This window comes from Drosophila eugracilis, unplaced genomic scaffold, assembly GCF_018153835.1.
Source record: "Drosophila eugracilis isolate 14026-0451.02 unplaced genomic scaffold, ASM1815383v1 contig_2161, whole genome shotgun sequence".
NCBI lineage: Eukaryota > Metazoa > Arthropoda > Insecta > Diptera > Drosophilidae > Drosophila > Drosophila eugracilis.
Genome location: NW_024573046.1, coordinates 854,440 through 872,257, shown reverse-complemented (window position 1 = coordinate 872,257; position 17,818 = coordinate 854,440). Strand labels below are relative to the sequence as shown.

General features: G+C 37.5%; 1 protein-coding gene across 1 annotated transcript; it reads left to right on the top strand.

Annotated features, from left to right (window-relative positions):
* The first annotated feature begins 10,022 nt into the window (after positions 1-10,022).
* Positions 10,023-11,098, top strand: LOC108118141 (vitellogenin-2). The gene has a single exon (XM_017230700.2). It carries the CDS (start codon positions 10,239-10,241, stop codon positions 11,070-11,072), a length of 834 nt encoding a protein of 277 aa, XP_017086189.1. The 5' UTR covers positions 10,023-10,238; the 3' UTR covers positions 11,073-11,098.
* Positions 11,099-17,818: the final 6,720 nt, after the last annotated feature.

Sequence of the window (17,818 nt, the reverse complement as noted above, 5' to 3'; positions counted from 1 at the left end):
AAATTCCCATTAAAGTGCCAGATGTGTGTGTGTGGGTCGTAAAATTAAAATATGAGTGATTCCATGTATTTTCATATTTGCCGCAACTTCCCTGATGTAGATATATCATTATATATATATACGTATATTTGTATCTTAGCATCTTTCGATTCATTATTCTTTCCCATTGTCATCTTTTTTTTTTATACTTGGCTGGTCTTTAATGTGTCACCCGTAGACATCTATTAAAACTTCATTCATTTTGCCGTTTTGCTGGAAGGATACATGCGATGAGAGCAGGATCCATCTACGAGTAGCGCATTCAAATCTGATTTCGGAAATGGAATATGCGGTGAAATTGAAGCTGGGGGTTAGGTCTGGCAGGGGATACTCAGTAGGTTTCGGATAAACCCCACACACCCCCCCGTCAACAGCAGCGAAAACAAATACCAAAAATTAGATGAGCTTCGGCTTCAGCTGGAGAGTCCATCTGTCAAACATTTTGCTGTGCCCGTTGACAGTTTCTGTGGCTTTTTATTGTCGACGGGTAGCTTTTGGCACTCAAAACAATAATTTTATTTAATATTTATGAAAAATCTATTTACTATTATTGAAATATTTAAATTGTGAGATAGGAAATTAGAAGAAAGATTCATGGGTTTAAATTTTTTGTTTTAGTAATCTACAGAAAGTAAGTCATTTATCAAATGTTTTTAATTTTGAAATGATTTTATAGCACAGTGATATTTATCTGTGTTATGTGGAAAGATAGTAAAAAAATAGTTTTAATTCTTTAAAAATTGTTTTTTGAATTTTCGAAAATAATAATAGATAATTCATTTTCCTGCAAGTATCTTACGGATGGTGGTGCTTATGATGATGTTGTTGCCTTTTTGATGGTTCGCTTTACTTGATTTTCTTTTCTGCGTTGGGGGGGAATGTTAAAATATGAGCACATTTCACTCGCTTAGAGTGTTTGTGAGTGTGTGTGTTTGTGTACTGTTTTGTGTGTAAATGGCACATGTGGCGGCCACATCCCACGCCCAATCGCAATCCTGTTTTTACCTATGTATATCCTATAGCCATCCCCATAGCTACCTGGCAACCATATGTGGCCTTTTATTACGATTATGATTACGTGTAAGTGCAGGAGTTGGGGTCTCGATGATTCTGTATTCTGGATACTGTCCCCCCTTGGGCTGTGGGCTCCATTAAAAAAATCAGAAACCAGCAACAGCTGACAAATTTATATATATATGAGTATACATATACATCAACATCATTATGCTAATCACAATGATTAAAGCTGGTGAGACCCTGCAATCGGGAAAACCAATCGGCTTCCAGCAATTTGTTACGCCGCGCGGTATGCCCATAGCCTTTATCAACCGCACCAGATCTTGAATCTCGAATCTTGAGTCTCAGATCCCAGATCCAAAGAGAGAGCAAGATCCAAAAAACCAATGTTAAGCCCAAAATTGAAACGAGCAAAGTGAGCAGAGTGTTTTGGAAAATCTTGAATACCCTAATAGGGTTTATGAAATACAATATTAAAATTTTTTTTATTAAATTCTTTAATATTTTTGAGTGCTAGTTTTGAGCATTCAAACAAAAATGAAATCTCAAAGTTTTGTGAATTATTTTGTTGTTCCGTTTTGTAACTTAAAGAAAATGTGATTAGACTCTTTGCATTTACGTATTTATAAACTATGCTCAGCGGTCAGTTGAGCCAGTTCAAGTCCCTTGGTCAAAGACAAAGCCAAGTTAAGAGCCAAAGCAAGAGCTCTGAGCTCCAGTTCCATTTCCAGTTTTCAAAAGACAAAGACAAGTTCTTGGGTTATTTAATGTGGCACGACGACGGCGTTGGCGATGTGCTCATTGATAATCATAATCAAGCTAATGATGCGGCTGACGATAAGCTAAGCTGCACTTTGAGAAAAAAAGTACAGCAAACCAATATTTTTCATGTGTTTGTGTTTGATTACAAAATAACCTTTAAAGAACTTTGGATTATTTAACACGCCATGGAAAAATGCAACTTATAAATCTAAAATTTTTTTTTGCCAGTGTAAGACATTGTGTTTCCCGTCTCGTTTTTTTCTGAAAAAGCCGCTTCTTTAATGATAATATAGGTACAGTATACCAGGCTGATCGCTTCGCTGACTGGTGACGATAACACCAATTGCCCACCAAAAAACATTCCTCAATCGTGGCCAGTAGTTGCCTACTTATCCAGTCCAATTATCTTTCTTTGGGAGAAAAACCGATTGACCGGCTCATCGAAGTCTGGAGTGTGGACTATCTGGACTATCTGGACTAATGAGTGCAATTTGCTTCTTGTCTTGGCCACTAAATGCTCGCATTAGTTTAGATAAATAGCTTAATTAATACGTTTAGTCTGGTCTGGTAGCTACAGAGAGAGAGAGAGAGAGAGCCTCCATGCCGGGCAATTACAACAATAACGAGCGGCAATTATTAGCCTAATGGTATTGTTTGATTTCCGCACTGCACTTTTGGGCGCCATATGTAGTACGAGATCCGCTAAATGGGCAATGGTTTGAGTATTTTGGACCAGTTCGTATACACATACTATTTAGTCTGGGCAAATAGATAGATGACCGTATTTCGGTTGCCCCGATTACCACATTCCTAAAGTGGCTTCATTGCCACGCATTATTATACCAATTCGTATAAATGGTTGTCGGTTATTTCTTGGAACCTTAGCCTTTGGGATTTTGATCTCATTTAGCTCTTAATAAAAAAATAATCCAAATTCCTAATTCGTTGTTTCTTCAAGTAAAATTCAACTCAAAAGTTGAGTAACTTATACTTTAGTTTTAGTAAATGCAATAAGTTTTTGTCATTCCAATGGTAAAATCAGCTAAAACTTCGATCTGATTATAGGCTTCCGGCGATTTACTAACCACCAGTCAGCATATCAAAATAAATTTCTCATGATTTCAGTTTTATCTTGTTCGATCGATTTTGTGTCCGATTTCCTGTGCCTAATGACTGTGCTCCTCTAAAAAAATCGAAGGTGAAAAAAAATGTGCCACAAAGACAAAAGGGTCAAATGCCGATACAAGTCGTCGAAAAAAAAAAATAGAAAAAACCAAATAAAAAACACATCTAACATATATTCGACAATCAAGAAACGCCCCCGTTTTCAGCTGAAAACAATAACCGTGACTAATGCAAAATCAACCGCAACCCAAAAAAGCTGGCCGTGCTCATAAACACCTCATCAGAGATCATTACGATGTCTTCTCCGAACGAAATTAGAAATAAATAAGCCGCTGCTGGGTTATGGGAGAAAAGTTAAATTAATAAAAAATTTAATTTGCACACATAGAGGGAATAAAGGCGAACGAAACGTACGCCACAAATGACCAAATCAGAGCTCCATTTTGGAGATATTTTATCTGCCCACCACATTCCACAGATAGTTCTGTTTTTTGTTTTTTGTTTTGTATAATCAGCTTGTATTTATTTATACACTTACTAGAGGGCCTTGCGAATGTTTTAGTTTCTTAAATTACATTATTTGTAGCTTTAAAAATATTGAAAATGTAGTACTGAAAGTAATATTTATATATTGTCTTAATATTCATGTCCGATAACGCTTTCCTGCAACTTGATTTCAAGGTTTCGATGTTTTTGCTGGGGTCTTAAAGTAAAATTTGTTTGAAAGACTTGTAGAATAAAGCTGGCTATAAAATATATTTTATAAAAGAGTATTTAAGCTGTTGCTTTTTAATTTTTTTAACTTGGACTTATATACATATACATATGTATATATATTTCACTCTGGTTTCTTTTTGTTTTTTTTTTTATTTTCTGATGGCAATTGCTGATAATGATCGATTTGGCGCTCGAGAAATGTGTCAAAAGCAACACCAAAGTCACTCGAATGAGTTGCCGAATTTGATTGGGCGGATGATTGATGATTGATGAAACGTATTGGGGAATCGTGGTGGTTATATATTATAGTTGTGAGTCCGCCGGAAGGACCCTTATAATGGATTGTTCATTGTCGGGGCATGGTGGCTAAAATTAACGATAATTGGATTATAATTTTATTCCTAATCAAAATGTAGTTGGACTTAAAACATAAATATGGAATAATATCTTTTTGTTTTTTATCTATATTTCAAACCAAACCGCTTTCATATATTTCCCATTTCTGGGGCATATCAAAAATGTTCATGATAGTATCCTATCCATTCCCATCCTCGCATCGGACATTTTATCAGATTTTTCCCTGATTTGCCTCCCAAAATTTTGCTGCCCCCCAAAAAAAAAAAACACTGAAACTCACCACTCAACCGCTGCAAATCCAATTTGTTTGCTTAGGATGCATGAACCACAAATCAATTACGCGCCCTCTTCAACAGCAGCGGCAATTACAAAAACTAAAACAACAACACCAAAAAAAAACAGCGGGATGGAAAAACTACACGGCTCAAATTAATGAAAATCCATTGAACAAGCGACACATGCAGAGAGGAAGGTAAACGAGGAAAACTCCACACTTTTGGTGCATCCACAGACGAGCTTAGAGTAATAAAATCAGTTTCATAAATAGATTTTCATCCAAAATAAACAAAGTCAAATCAAATGAATGAATTGAAAAATGCAAAAAATTCAAAATAATAATTATACCGGAAAAATTGTATGATAAGTTTTCGGTTGTTTTTTCCAATTATTAACTTGAACACAAAAGTGAATTAGACAAGAACAGAAGTTTTTCTTCTTGGATAAAACAAATTCTTTACGCAACCAAAATTAAAATGGAAATAAACTAACCTGGAGAGCGTGACAAATTGAGGGCCTTTTCCGCTGTGGCCCAGCGGGTGTTTTTCTTCTTTTTTTTTGTTTTTTTTCTTAGGGCCAATAAAGACCTGATCGCTTAGCGTGAAAAATGCGTGTGAGCGAAGCCACACAAGTCGACGGATCATTTGATTGAGTTGCATTTCCTCATTTTCCAAAAAAAAAAAACAAAAAAAAACAAAAAAAATTCAAATTAAAAATAAAAACGAATCTGAAACTTGCCCAAAACGTAACCAAAGACGACTTCTAAAAAAACCAAAACAACAACAACAACAAGAAGATCCAGAAATGTTGACAAAACAAATAAACAAAAAGTTTGCGGCGCAAATTCAAAGGAAATACGCTAACAAGAATTTAGAAGAAGAAGTCGCTTCTCGGATTACAAGGGCCGCCTGTCATTATCCTGGGTCTTCAAATCCAAGAGCCTTTCACTATTTAAGTGCATTTGCAATTTATCCACGGGAAATAAATCCTTCGGGTTACCGCCCAAAAGGCGCCTCCAAAATTTCTTTTTTTGGAATCTGATACTTTCGAGTGGTCAACTTCTCCACCATAGGGTTTTTCTTTTTTTTTTTTTGGCCCTCGAAATTTTTGATTTCCATGTTTTGGATGTTTGGGTTACGCCCGCACTCACTGTCCTTATAATTTATGATGGTCATCTGGAAATACTTGAACTCGTTTCTAATTGCAATCGGTCCGGCCTGCCTGCAGCTGTCATCCCATGATCTCATGATGTCCTCAAGTTGTCCTCCTCCATGAAGTGGGTGTGGACTCTCGGGTCTCGAGTTCAATTTGCCGTTACGAACTTTGTTGGAGTGCTCCGGCAGAGATTCAACTGAAGGACCACATTTGGTTTTGGATGGATGTCGCTAATGACAGGCGATGGTTGCGCTGCATTCCAATGGCAAGGATTTCAACGATGCCTTTGAGTTATCTCGACATTATCATCAACAATTATTTTCTTTTTTTCTTTAATATATAAGTTTTCATTAACTTTAAGGGTATATTATTGATATTAATAAAAAAGACTGCCGGTATTCTAAGATACATTCTGCTCAGAAGTCGCCTTGCTAGTGATCTTTATATATGTATTCAAACTTTTTTGGTTTTCATATATTTAGTTTTCTACGAAAATGACTTCAGTGCTTAAAAACCTCGCCGTTGTCAAATTCAACTTCCTCTTCCTGATCTTCAAAGAAGAGAAAAGAAGAGAAAAGAGAAAAAAAAACACAGGGCCCACCCTGAATAACGAGTGCCACTTCCCCCCAGTTTCAGGATCATCTGGAAATCAGATTGTCAACATGGCCTCGCACGTGATATCAATGCATTAACGGAAGTGTTTCAATTGTGTATTCCCTAGGTGCCCTTAAAATAGCCACGGAAATGTAACAAACTTCTGTCTAAAGATCAATAATCATCGCGCCGCCCCTGCCAACCTAAGGTAAAAGCCTCCCTTTAAAGCATTGAAAAATGAAATTCCCCACGTTGAGGTCATAACAAAAAAAAAAAAAAAAAAAGGAAAAAAGTGTCCAACTTCCCCATTTCACTTTGGTTTTTCCCCCCCCTAATTCCGCCAAGAAAAATCCGAATACCAAATACCGAAAATGACAAACAGACGCGGCAAATAAATAACAAGAAATGTTGTATGGAGGTGGGTGGGTGCTCCACGGGTGTATAATACGTAGTCGCGAGGGTATTAGGAATCCGGAGTTTACCAATTCACTTTTGTTAAGGAAAAACCCCCTTGGGCGAGCGACAAATTAACACGCTAGGCGAAAGTCGGGGGGAAAATCGGAGATCCGGGAATATGTATGGAAGAGATCCGTGAAGAGGAAATATGTAATGTTGATCTATTTTAAGACTCGGGGCAGACAACTCGGTCGCCTGATCCAGTCATTCCATTTCCATTTCCATTTCCATTTCACCAATCCCCCAGTCGTCTCATCCATGTAGCACCTTTATTAATTGCAGCCGACGAGACAAGCGTTTGACATGTTTAATGCGAAAATCTCGGGAGAAGTCAGCATTGGGTAAAAGTGCACTCGAAGGAATTTTTGATGATTTGTAAATAAAAGTGGTATGGCAGTGTCAGTATCAATTTAATGGATTTTTAACGTGTAAATATTGGAAATATTCCTTTATTATTGAAATAACTAACTAAAGAATTCTTAGATTCAAAAATTTATGTATTACAAATATTTATTTTGAAATCTATATAGAAATTTCAATGAAAGAAAAGTTTCATCTTCAAGCTTTTACAATAGAAATGATGTTTTACGTAGGAATATAGTTATAGTGCCATTATTTTCTCTCACTGGAAATCGCTTTAAAGATCCCATTTTCCAGATTGGGGAGTATTTGTGATTCTATTTTTGTAAACAGAATGCCAGAACGTCTCTCCCCATAGCAGGCAACGTAGGTTGACATAGGCTGGAAATTCTTTTGACTCCATCTATTTCGGTTGCCGACCAGACAACCCAGCAATATATATATAAATATATATATATATATATATATATAGATTATATAGTGATCTGCAGACACAGCGGATTGCAGACTGTGAAGACTGGTGATTTGGAGATCCATGGAATAGACAGCTGACGCCAGGCCCTGGGGGCAAAGTCGAATGCGTAATGCCATGTGGGGATCTCGGGATTTTTATTCCAATATCGAAGGGACTCAGTTTGCATGTCTGACTCGATTTTCTTCCCTTTTGTCTGCGTTTGTGTTTTTTTTTTTTGTTCTTTCTTGTTAATTTAAATATTAAAGGGGAAAAACGGTGATGGACGTTCTCTGAGAAATTCCCTTAAAATGAGATCTGAATGAATAATTTGTTTAAACTTCTATTCAAGATCTAGACTCCGGGGATTGATAAAAAAAATACTTTTCATTAAATTAATTTAAAGAATAATAAATTTCGATAAAATTATGTTCGTTGTTGCTATTGTACTTTGCTTCTTAAATGGCATTTCTTAGTATTGTTAACCAAGATATTCCATCAATTATGCAACTCTGTAACCCCCCCGCATATCCTATTTTGCAGTTTTCCAAGCCACTAAGTTCACCTTTTTGCCTTCCAACCGCCCCCAAAGCTTCGCTTCGTTTCCATTTCTTCATTCATTTGCAATTTCCATTAAAATGTCATTGAAATTTCACTTACAAAAATTTCCCTTCAAAAACCAAACCGAACAGGAGCAAAAATAAAAATTGAGTAGATGGAAAAAGGCGGTACTGAGTCTTGTATTGTGGTTGGGAAAAGTCTGAGTAAGAGTGGGTTTATTTATTTATTTTTTTTTTTTTTTTTTTTTTTGGAAAAACTTTAGCTGGCAATTCTATTGGCAAACGCATTTTGCACTTCAATTGCACGTGAAAATGAAAATGGAAGGGGTGGCGTTGTCGGAGAAGTCTGTGAAAAACTGAAAAATTCAAGCCTGTTAATATGCGTAAGTGTGTGAGGCAGGCAGGTGGGAGGAGAGTGCCATCTATTACCAAGAAGCCTGGCGTGAAGTTGTCTCTTTATTTTTCTTCTTCTTGGGCTTCTGGTCCTGTCATTGATATGGCATTCTGCTGCCACCCATTGTCACCCCCGCAAAAACCGCCTGTGTTTTTCCCTCCAACCAGAAACTGAACCATTTCCCCCCCTGAATACACCCTACAATCTCTCTTCTCGCCCCTCTTAAATTTTCGCCAATCCCCCCCACCACTCCGACTCGTTCACCTTCGTTCGTTGTCGTTTTGTCGCCTGTTGTTAATTGTCATTGCGTCGCTTTAAGCCGCTCAGTGGCAGGAAAATGGGAAATGGAAGATACGGTAGATATGAGTGGGTGTGGAAAATCAAGGGGTGGTAGCGGATAAAGTGAATCAAGAGGAAGGCTAAGAAGCAGGCAAAGGTCTATGAGACATACCCTAGCCAAATGTCATTCAAATATCTAAACTGTAATTTTTTAAAATATTTTCTGAAAGTTATGATGGGTTTTTGTTAATATTTTACCAATTTGTCATTTCTGATGTTTAACTTGGTATAGTTTTTATATGAATATATATGAAAGCTTATTTATGTCTTCTTTTTTACTGAAAACTATTTAAGTTTTTTTTTATTTTTTGGAATTATATTTAAAGAAGATCTTATCTAAAAATTTATATAACAAAATTGTGAAGCTTTTGGCTGATTGGAATAGAATATAAAACACTTCGTTGTGGATAGTTTTTTTTGCCTAAGCTGTTGTTGTTATTGCCCCGTTGCTGTTGCTGTTTTCACGCGCGGTTAGCGCCTGTAATTGCATTGCCAAGTAAACGACGAACCACGAACAGTGAGCGACATTCGTATGTGTCTCTCCGTTTTGTGTGTGGCTTTCCATTGCACTAAGACAAATATATTTATATATTTATTAATTGAGATTATTTTGAGAATTTTTTGAATTTAGATAATAGTTCCTTAACTTAAAAGTGAGATTAAAGATGCTTAAAGATATTTAATATATCTGAAACTCTAAGTGTTTTTTAACACTTCTCTAAGTGTATATTTTTGGTGCGTGTTGGCGTAAGTGAAATTTATTTCAACAGCCCCCGCCAGGCATTCAGCCCCAAAAACTGTCGGTTGGCCAACTTAGGCGAAAAATTGAGGAGCAAGGAACCACCAGCGCAGCATCAACGGCAATAGAATGAAATGAGGCTGGGCACGAGGAGGGGGTTAACAGAATGTGTCAGTCGGGAGAGGGTCGGTGGCGTGGAGGAAATGGAGGGTTAAATGCGCCCCAATAGGGGGCGCCATCTGCGGCACACACTGGCGCCAGAGTGATGGAATCCATTCCGAATGCACAATCTCACAGCAGTTGATCTCAAAACACAAAATGAGAAGAAAAAAAAAAGGCAGAAAAGAAAAGATGCAATTTCGAGAGAAAAAACGCGTTAGGAGGTTCATAAATGTGCCTCAGCGGTTTATGGGTTAAACTTTGTATTGTAGAAGAATAGTTTTTTTTTTTTTTTTTTTGCAGAAGTCATTCGAAGTTAATAATACATTTTGCCATGTCTATTTTACAAACGAAAGTGTGTTCAAGTTACTGTTTTACTGCTACTGTTTTTTTTTTGAGAATTTCCCAAAAACTGAATCTGCATCTCTCAGTGTGTATGTGTGTGTGTTTTTTTTTTTTTTGCTGATTTTAAATTTTAATTAAAGTATGGCTTTGGATTTTTTTTTTGTACTTGCCTCTGACCACTTGAGGTTCACGATCCGCGGCGGCAAAGCAAACAATGGCCTATAAAAACGGGGTACTTCTTGACACGCTCTTGCCACTCGAGATCCCAAAAAATTGGCCTCAGGGTTTAATAAATAATGTATTGCGAATGAAGAAAGGCTTTCTAAAAAGCAATCCATATTGGTTGAAAAAAAAAAAAAAATAGCATTCCGGGCAACATGGCATCCATGACCGATGAAAGAAAGCGTCCCAATCCAATCCAATTCAATAGAAATTCGTCAACTCATCGTGGGCTATAAAAGTGGCAAAGGTTTGGACAACGGCATACACAGTTTGATAGCATATCGTCCAGAAATGATCTACACAATTCTTGTGCTCTGTCTGTTGGGCAGTTGCTGGCCAGGATCAGCAATGGCCGAAGTTATTGAGAAGGAACCGGTGGCCAAGAAGGATTCCAATGCCCGTTTGGCTGGCATATATGTGAAGGATGGCAACGAGAATGGTCAACTAAGATTCCTGGCCTCGGGATTAACAAGTAGCAGTAGCAGCAGCAGTAGTAGTTCCAGTTCAGGCCTAAATTCAGCCCTCAATCAATATATAACTAATAAGCAGGATATGCTAGAGCAACTGCGCCCAACTTCGGGCTCTAGTTCAACGGGAACATCGACGGGAACTGGAAGTGTCACCGGAACATCGACAACGGGAACGTCGGGAACTGGTAGTGGTGTTGTGACGACAACTTCAAATGGTGCCATCTATGTAAATCTTGGTAACTCGGGATCATCATCATCGTCCTCGTCATCTTCATCAGCAACCAATGCCGCCATCAATCAGGTGATCTATGGATCATCACCAGTTGCCGGTCTCTTGCCACAGATCGTTGGACAGGCGGTGTCTAGTCGAGTGCGTCCTGGCCAAAATAATAGGAGGCGTGTCCCGGCCCGTAGGCGACGGGTTAACAAGAGGCGTGGTAGCATTAACAACAACAACCAGCGACGTCGCCGACGAGGCAATAAACGCGGCAAGAAGAAGGCTCAGGTGATGGTTGTCCGTCCAAATCGCGGTTAAAAATAAGGGATTCCGCTAATTCCGCCCCCCCCGTACCCAACCTAGTTAAGCAAAATGATTACATCATGATTTTTTTTTCGAAGCCAAGTTATTTATTTTTTTTTTTTTTAACAATGACTACTCTTAGTATGCGAAGAAGGCAACTTAATTTATTTATTTAAATAATTGAAAGCAATTACACTGTGCAACAAAAGTTTTATTGTTTTTTATTTAATTTTAGGTCGGAAAGGGAAAAGTGTTTCTATTTTATGATTAAAACTGCAAAAGTTTATTAAAATTGGTATTTATAGTAAAAATACATTTGGATATCTGAAGTGTTAATGAAAAAGTTTATTAAGAAGGCATCTAGGTTAGTTTAGTTTAATCTAGATTTTAGATTTGATTATATTACCAAATCATAGGCTTGGACTTACCTTTAGTTTATTTTTAAACCTTCGTTAACAGCGTTTGCGAGACCACAAATTTGTGTAGGCCAGTGTGAGTTGGGGTTTGTGGCTCTAATTTATGGGCCAACTGGTGTTCATGTTCAGAGGGCCACTGTCGGTGTGCTTAGGTGTGTGCCCTGGGTAGAACCCCCCTTGGTGAGCCCCTGGTCAAGTGCAAGACAAACGGTCTCCGGTCGGCGCTGCATGCGGCGGTCAATGTCTTGATAAATGTCTGCAGGATGGCGACCCTGGGGGAGTTCCTTTTGGCTGGTGGAGCCAAAGTCAGTTCCTGTACGACGTCCTAGTCGTCCCTTCTCCGCCATCCTGAAAACCCCATATCCCTGTCCACTGTCCTCGTGCCCATTTCGCGCCCCCTAAATCACCGTCACGTGTCCTGGCTGTGCATTATGTCCTCATGACTGTAATGAGCCTGTAAGTGGACCTAATCAGTGTCATAATAATAGAAATTAATCACTGCAAGGCCAGAAATGGGAGTGGGCATTGCGCCCACCTGCAGCTGGTAGAAGTCAAAGTTGAAACCTTGGCAAAATAAAACCAACAAAACAAACTGCTGGCATTTTGCTCTCTCTTGTGCGGTTTTGTGCAGCGCGCTTTTGGCGCACATACTTTGTAAATGTTTTGCAATGATTTGATTTGAAATTCATTTGAATTATTGCTTGCTTCCGGTTTCCGGTGCCTTCGAAATACTTTCCTGTTTCCTTTGCCCACCGACTTTACCCCCCACTCTTCATACAATCCATCCACATCCACCCCATGGCGAGGATTTTGGAAGGACCCTATGATGTACGACCAACTTGGTTGGCTTTCTCTTTTCCGTCTCTCCCAAGGGAGTTTATTAAGTAAAGCCAAGAATACACTACGGATAAATTAAAGTCCTGCTTTGGTGATTTTTTTTAACAATTTAATTGTCTTTAAAGCTTTCGCATTGTAGTTATAGATAATTGATTGATATTAAGAAAGTTTCTCATAGTAACGATCACTAAAACTGATTAAGTGTGTAATATATATATGATATATATATATATTATATATATACTTATGATACAAATTCTTAAACGCTTCTTCGAAAGACTATCGAATTTATCTATATATTCCAAAAAATTGAAAATTATTTTCAAGAATATTCATGATAAACTTATTTAATTGAAATATTTTATATATTTATATATATTATTCCATTAATTTCCATTTCTCTCTGTGCATTTGCATAGACCAAACGGCAACTGGTGTGTGAGTGTGCGGAACTTTGTTAATATGCAAGTGAATGGACATTTCCGGTACGGACAAAACGTGCCATGTGCCAGGCCAAAAACCCAGAGAGCCAAGGTCCTGGCCAAGCCCGCGCGAAACCTTTTCTGAGGGGGGAGAGGGGGGTGCGATGGTAAATGGTTAGCTAGAGGAGATCGGTGGGGGCTTGTGGGGACTCTCGGGGGGTATAGGTTCACAGCCCAAGGACATGTACTGGGCTAAAAGTCCACATCACCATGCGCTGCCCTTGGATCCATTCGCTTGGCTCTCATTCCTCGGATTCATTTCACAACTCAATTATGGAGAATATTTCATTTCCAAATGTCTTGGAAAAAAATTCTTTTATATTATATTATTTTTTATATATATTTTTAATTTATAATTACAGAAATAATTGTTGGTTATATGTGTAAATTTAAAATGTCAGAGCATAGAAAAATCGTCAAGTGATGTGTCCAAAATTTACCTTTTTCGTTTTGCCAGTTCTTTGGCTTCGCTCATGTGTAATTTTCAATTAAAATGATTTGAGTAGACAACTTTGAACGCTTCTGGCTGTGACTCTGCCACTGACTTGGCTTCTGATTTGGACTCGGATTCGGATTCTTATTCGGATACGGATTTTTGGACCTAGCCGTGGGGGCTGGGAAGAGGGAAACAAATGCGGGGGAATGAAATGCCGCAAATACTTTTCGGGGCAGAAATCATAAATCATGCAGCAGGCAAAGACACGAACCGCATTGGAAATCGACGAGAGACCCAATCTCCGTAGTTGACACGGATATATATCCAAATATATATATATATATATATATATATATATATATATATAGACATGGAAGACCGACTAAGTGGGCCACAAGTTTCGCTTCACTTTTGAAATAGTTGCAAAGTGGAAAAGTTTGGCATGCAGAGTGTCCACGTCTGTGGTCAGGAAAGGGCATAATTGTGGGGCATCCTCTGTCGGATCTTGGGGATCCAGGCAGTCGAGGGATGTGTCCGTGAGTCACGTACCAGGAAGCTCCGGGATTGCCCGAGATAATCATGACACTTTGTGTGGCCAAATTCTAGGAAATCATTTGTTTGGCTCAAATAAATTAGTGTGTGAAGAAGGATGATGATTCGAAAGCTTTTTTGAAAATATTTTTTGATAGTTAATACATTTTGTTTTATGAAACTTAATATTTCCCATTAATGTATATTTTTAAATAATTAAATCGTTTTTTTTTTTGTTAAATAACTTAAGTCCAAAGACTTTTTAGGCTATTTTTCCACCTATAGTCTTGCTATATTTATCCTCTTATTTTTGTTTCTAATTATTAGCTAATTTAGTTAGTTAAAATCACGATGCCATCTCTGGTTGTGGTTCGTTTTGGCCTTTTACTGTTTTGGCCAAGTGGCAGTGCAGCAAGATGTAAGAACCGATGAAATTCTGCGGCTCCACTTTTCTTTTTTTTTTTTGTTTTATTTTTGTTTTTTGTGCCATTCTTTAGCGTTGTCTGTCTGTCGATATTTCTCGAATTCTTCGTGGCTTTTTGTTTTGTTTTTTTTTTTCTTATCCCTCAAACCAATGGTCAATTGACATGGCAAGAACAACAAATGCGGCTTAGTTTTTTAAGCCTCGAAAACAACCCCCCAACCAACCATCTACAATTCGATTTTTGTTGTTGTGTAAATTTCTTGTATTCCGTTGGCTTTTAATTGCCGTGACGTGTTTGTTCTACTGGTTTTTTTTTTCTGTCAACTTTTTTTTTTTTGTTTTTGTTTTTTCAATCTTGTTGGTTTGTTTTTGTGTGTTTGGTTTTTGGGTGCTTTTGGCCACTTGACGTTTGATTTACTTAGTACTTTTTCGTTTGCTCTACAAGAGCAATTGTAAGCCAATTTTCGGTGGGTTGAAGGAGGAGGTTCGGAATAGGAGGTAAAAGGCCTTCACAAATGGCGACCTTGTCGTGTTTATTTTTTGTCTTTTTTGCCTTTTTGGCACACTTGTCAAGTGCTTGGCTCTGCGGTTGTGTCAGTGAGCACAAGTTTTTTTTTTTCTAAAAATCTATTTTTCTTTGGCTTTGGCCGAAACATTACCGCTGATTGATTGATAAATGATTTGGCGAATTAATTGCAAAAGGAAACCATACAAAAAACTGAACATACTTAAAAAAGCCAAGCAAAGATACGAGTATCTTTCAAGCGTTTGATAAATGTTGATCTAGAAAAATATAACATTAGAGATAAATAGTCTAGTAAAATATAGGCAAAAACAAAACATGATCGAAAAAAACTTACTTTACGGCTAGAAGCTGAGAATGACCCACAATTGCTTTTTTTTTAAATTTACTTAAGCAACTTTAATGTGTTGCACCCTCCTATATGATTATTTAAAGTGAATTTTCCGCATTATTTGAGCAAATCCCGCATTTGTCATTTGAAAAGCATATGTACTGATAAGAATATTAATTGATTGATTCGAAGTGCTGTCATAATTGCATCTGTTGTAATAGATACAAGCGAAAGAAACCAGTTGCCAAATAACCAATTAGCTTTTGTCCATTTCCCAGCTCTTCGCACTCAACACACTTTCCTTCCACCTTCGCACATTTTACCCACACCCCTGCCCAAGTCTTTGATTTTGGCTTTGATGGATGATTAAAATTTTGCAGAGCGCGTACAAAACATCAAGCACAGTTAATTAGGCTCAATCAATATACAAGGACAACAAGAAGGTGATTGGAATGGTGTTTTGTGGGTGGTGGTGTGGAGAGGGGCGGGAGGGCAATAATTAAATCTAATTAATTTGCAGCTGTCAAAGCAAAAGAGCAGAAAGTGAGAAAAAAAAATTGGAGAGGGTTTTACTTACACCTCATCGATTTGTGGCCCCGTCATTCCTTAACACCCAATTTCATTGCACTTTTGTACAAAAAAAAAAGTTAGTTTCTCCAAAAAAAAAAAAAATGTGCGTCGTAATGATCCTTTGCCCCGTCAAATCCCCAAAAAATTCCACTGGGATTCAATTAAGGGTTAACGAAGGGGGTTGACTGGTGTTTGTTGTTGCCTGTCTTAGACGTGACGTAAATCAGCGTTTTAAGTGTTTTTTTCTTTTTGTTGTTGTTGTTTTTGTTTTCTTTTTTTTTGCTGATTCTGGCAAGACCTGTCAACGGCAACTTTGTTGCCTCCTCCTCTCCCACACAAAAATTAGAAGGTGGTGAATTCAGTTGTAAGAAAATACAAGCTATTGTTGTTACGAATGATACAATATACAAGTTTAAATCGCCTATTTTAAAATAAAATATTTATGTTTTTGTATTGATCTTTTGAATTTGTTTATTTTTTAATACATATTTTTAGCTTTCATTAAGGATTATATTGCCAAAAACCCCTATTAACCCCTATATATCTACATATTACCGTTCACTTTATATGACTTTACTCGGCAAACTCATAAGAAAACGTTGTTGCGTCAAAAAAGGGTATCTATCTAGCATGCAGAAAAAGTTTTTTTGTCTAGAAGTGACGTGATTAGGAAGGGAAAACAGAGGGAACTTGAGGCAAAACACTTGAACATCTAAATCAAATTAATCCCAAGAAAAGACTGGCTCACTTATGCGCTAAATGCACAGCAAAAAATAAAAACAAACATATATCAATAAATATTAAAAAGATTATTATCAGAATTCTATGCATTAAACAATGAAACTTGAGTTACGCGAAACAAAATAAAAACAAACATTTCGATGACTTATACATTTTTTTCGCCGTGTAGTTTTGACCCAGTCTAGTTAGCCCTTTTTCTTTGCCTTTTCTTTATATATTTTTTTTTTCCTTTTTGGCAGGCGTAGTTTTTGTGCTTCACTTTGCTTTCGGCTCAAGTGCGAACTTGTTAAATTTACGCAAGGATCTAGAAGCCTCAGCACACGCATACGCAATTAGGAAAAAGGGGGGGGCTTTTGCCTAGATTTTCCCAGATTTTACCCAGGATTAGAACGGTCCGAGGGGAAGTTGTAGCTCAGTTACGCAAACAAGCAAATCAAAAAACCATTTGACGCACTTTCATCATCAACGAGTATTAGGAGGGGTGGGTGGAAGAAGGGGCCGGGCACCTGCTGCTGCTGACACATTCGAAACTGCCAATAAGTCGGAACCATATACATACTTCACCCCCCCACAAAACCAATTTTTTGGGAAAAACTGTTTCCCTTAAGAAGCTCGAAATGCAAGGCGAAACAACAACAATAACCAACTGCACTGACTGAAAAAGGTTTGAGTGGAAAAAGGGAGGGAAATTAGTGGGCGGGGCTGGTTCTAATTCTGATCTTTTAGCATTGGGGCAAGGGATTTCCAAAACAGTGAGGCAGGCACTTTCATTCCCCCACTCGGCACTCTAATGAGCATTTAAGTATGGGCCAAAGCTTTTTGCATAAACTTGCAGTCTGGTGAAGAGTCTTCAAAAGTGAAACGATAGATAAGAAGATTACCGATAGTCACGTCGAACTAAAAATGTATATTATAGTTTACTACTATTGATGTGAGTTATTAAAATAAGAAAAATTATAAATAAAAAAAATTATAAAACTAAAAAAATGGCAATCCAGTCAAGTAAACGAGAATATAAGTGTCTAAGCAACAATTTACATCTCTAATGTTAAAGAACGATCATTGGAAATACCATTAATCGTAATTATCGATTAACAGAGTCAGTTTTTCCTTATAAATATTTTAGTTAAATAATCTTAGACTGTGGCTAAAGTCCTGTTTGATAAATTTTTAACCGAAAAAGTATAATTTTTTAAACTAAAAATGTATCGCGATAATTTCGATATATTCTCACGCTGTCATCGCAGTTATCGACTGACCCTTCCATCTCCTTCTGCCTTCTGACTTTTGCTTGCTTGCAAACATTTTTCGGTCAAGCAACAAGAACAAATTTTCGGCTTTCCTTTATGCTACTCGCTCACTATATTTGTGTTTTTTTTTCCTTCCTTCTTGTTTTTTTTTTTTTTTTTTTTTTTTTGCACTTTTGTGGGTCAAGTGCTGCTTTTGATGCTGACGTAGCCAACGCTTTTA

Bases quoted from the DNA above. Each gene is read 5' to 3' on its own strand.
- LOC108118141 (XM_017230700.2), top strand. From the start codon at position 10,239: ATGAAAGAAAGCGTCCCAATCCAATCCAATTCAATAGAAATTCGTCAA.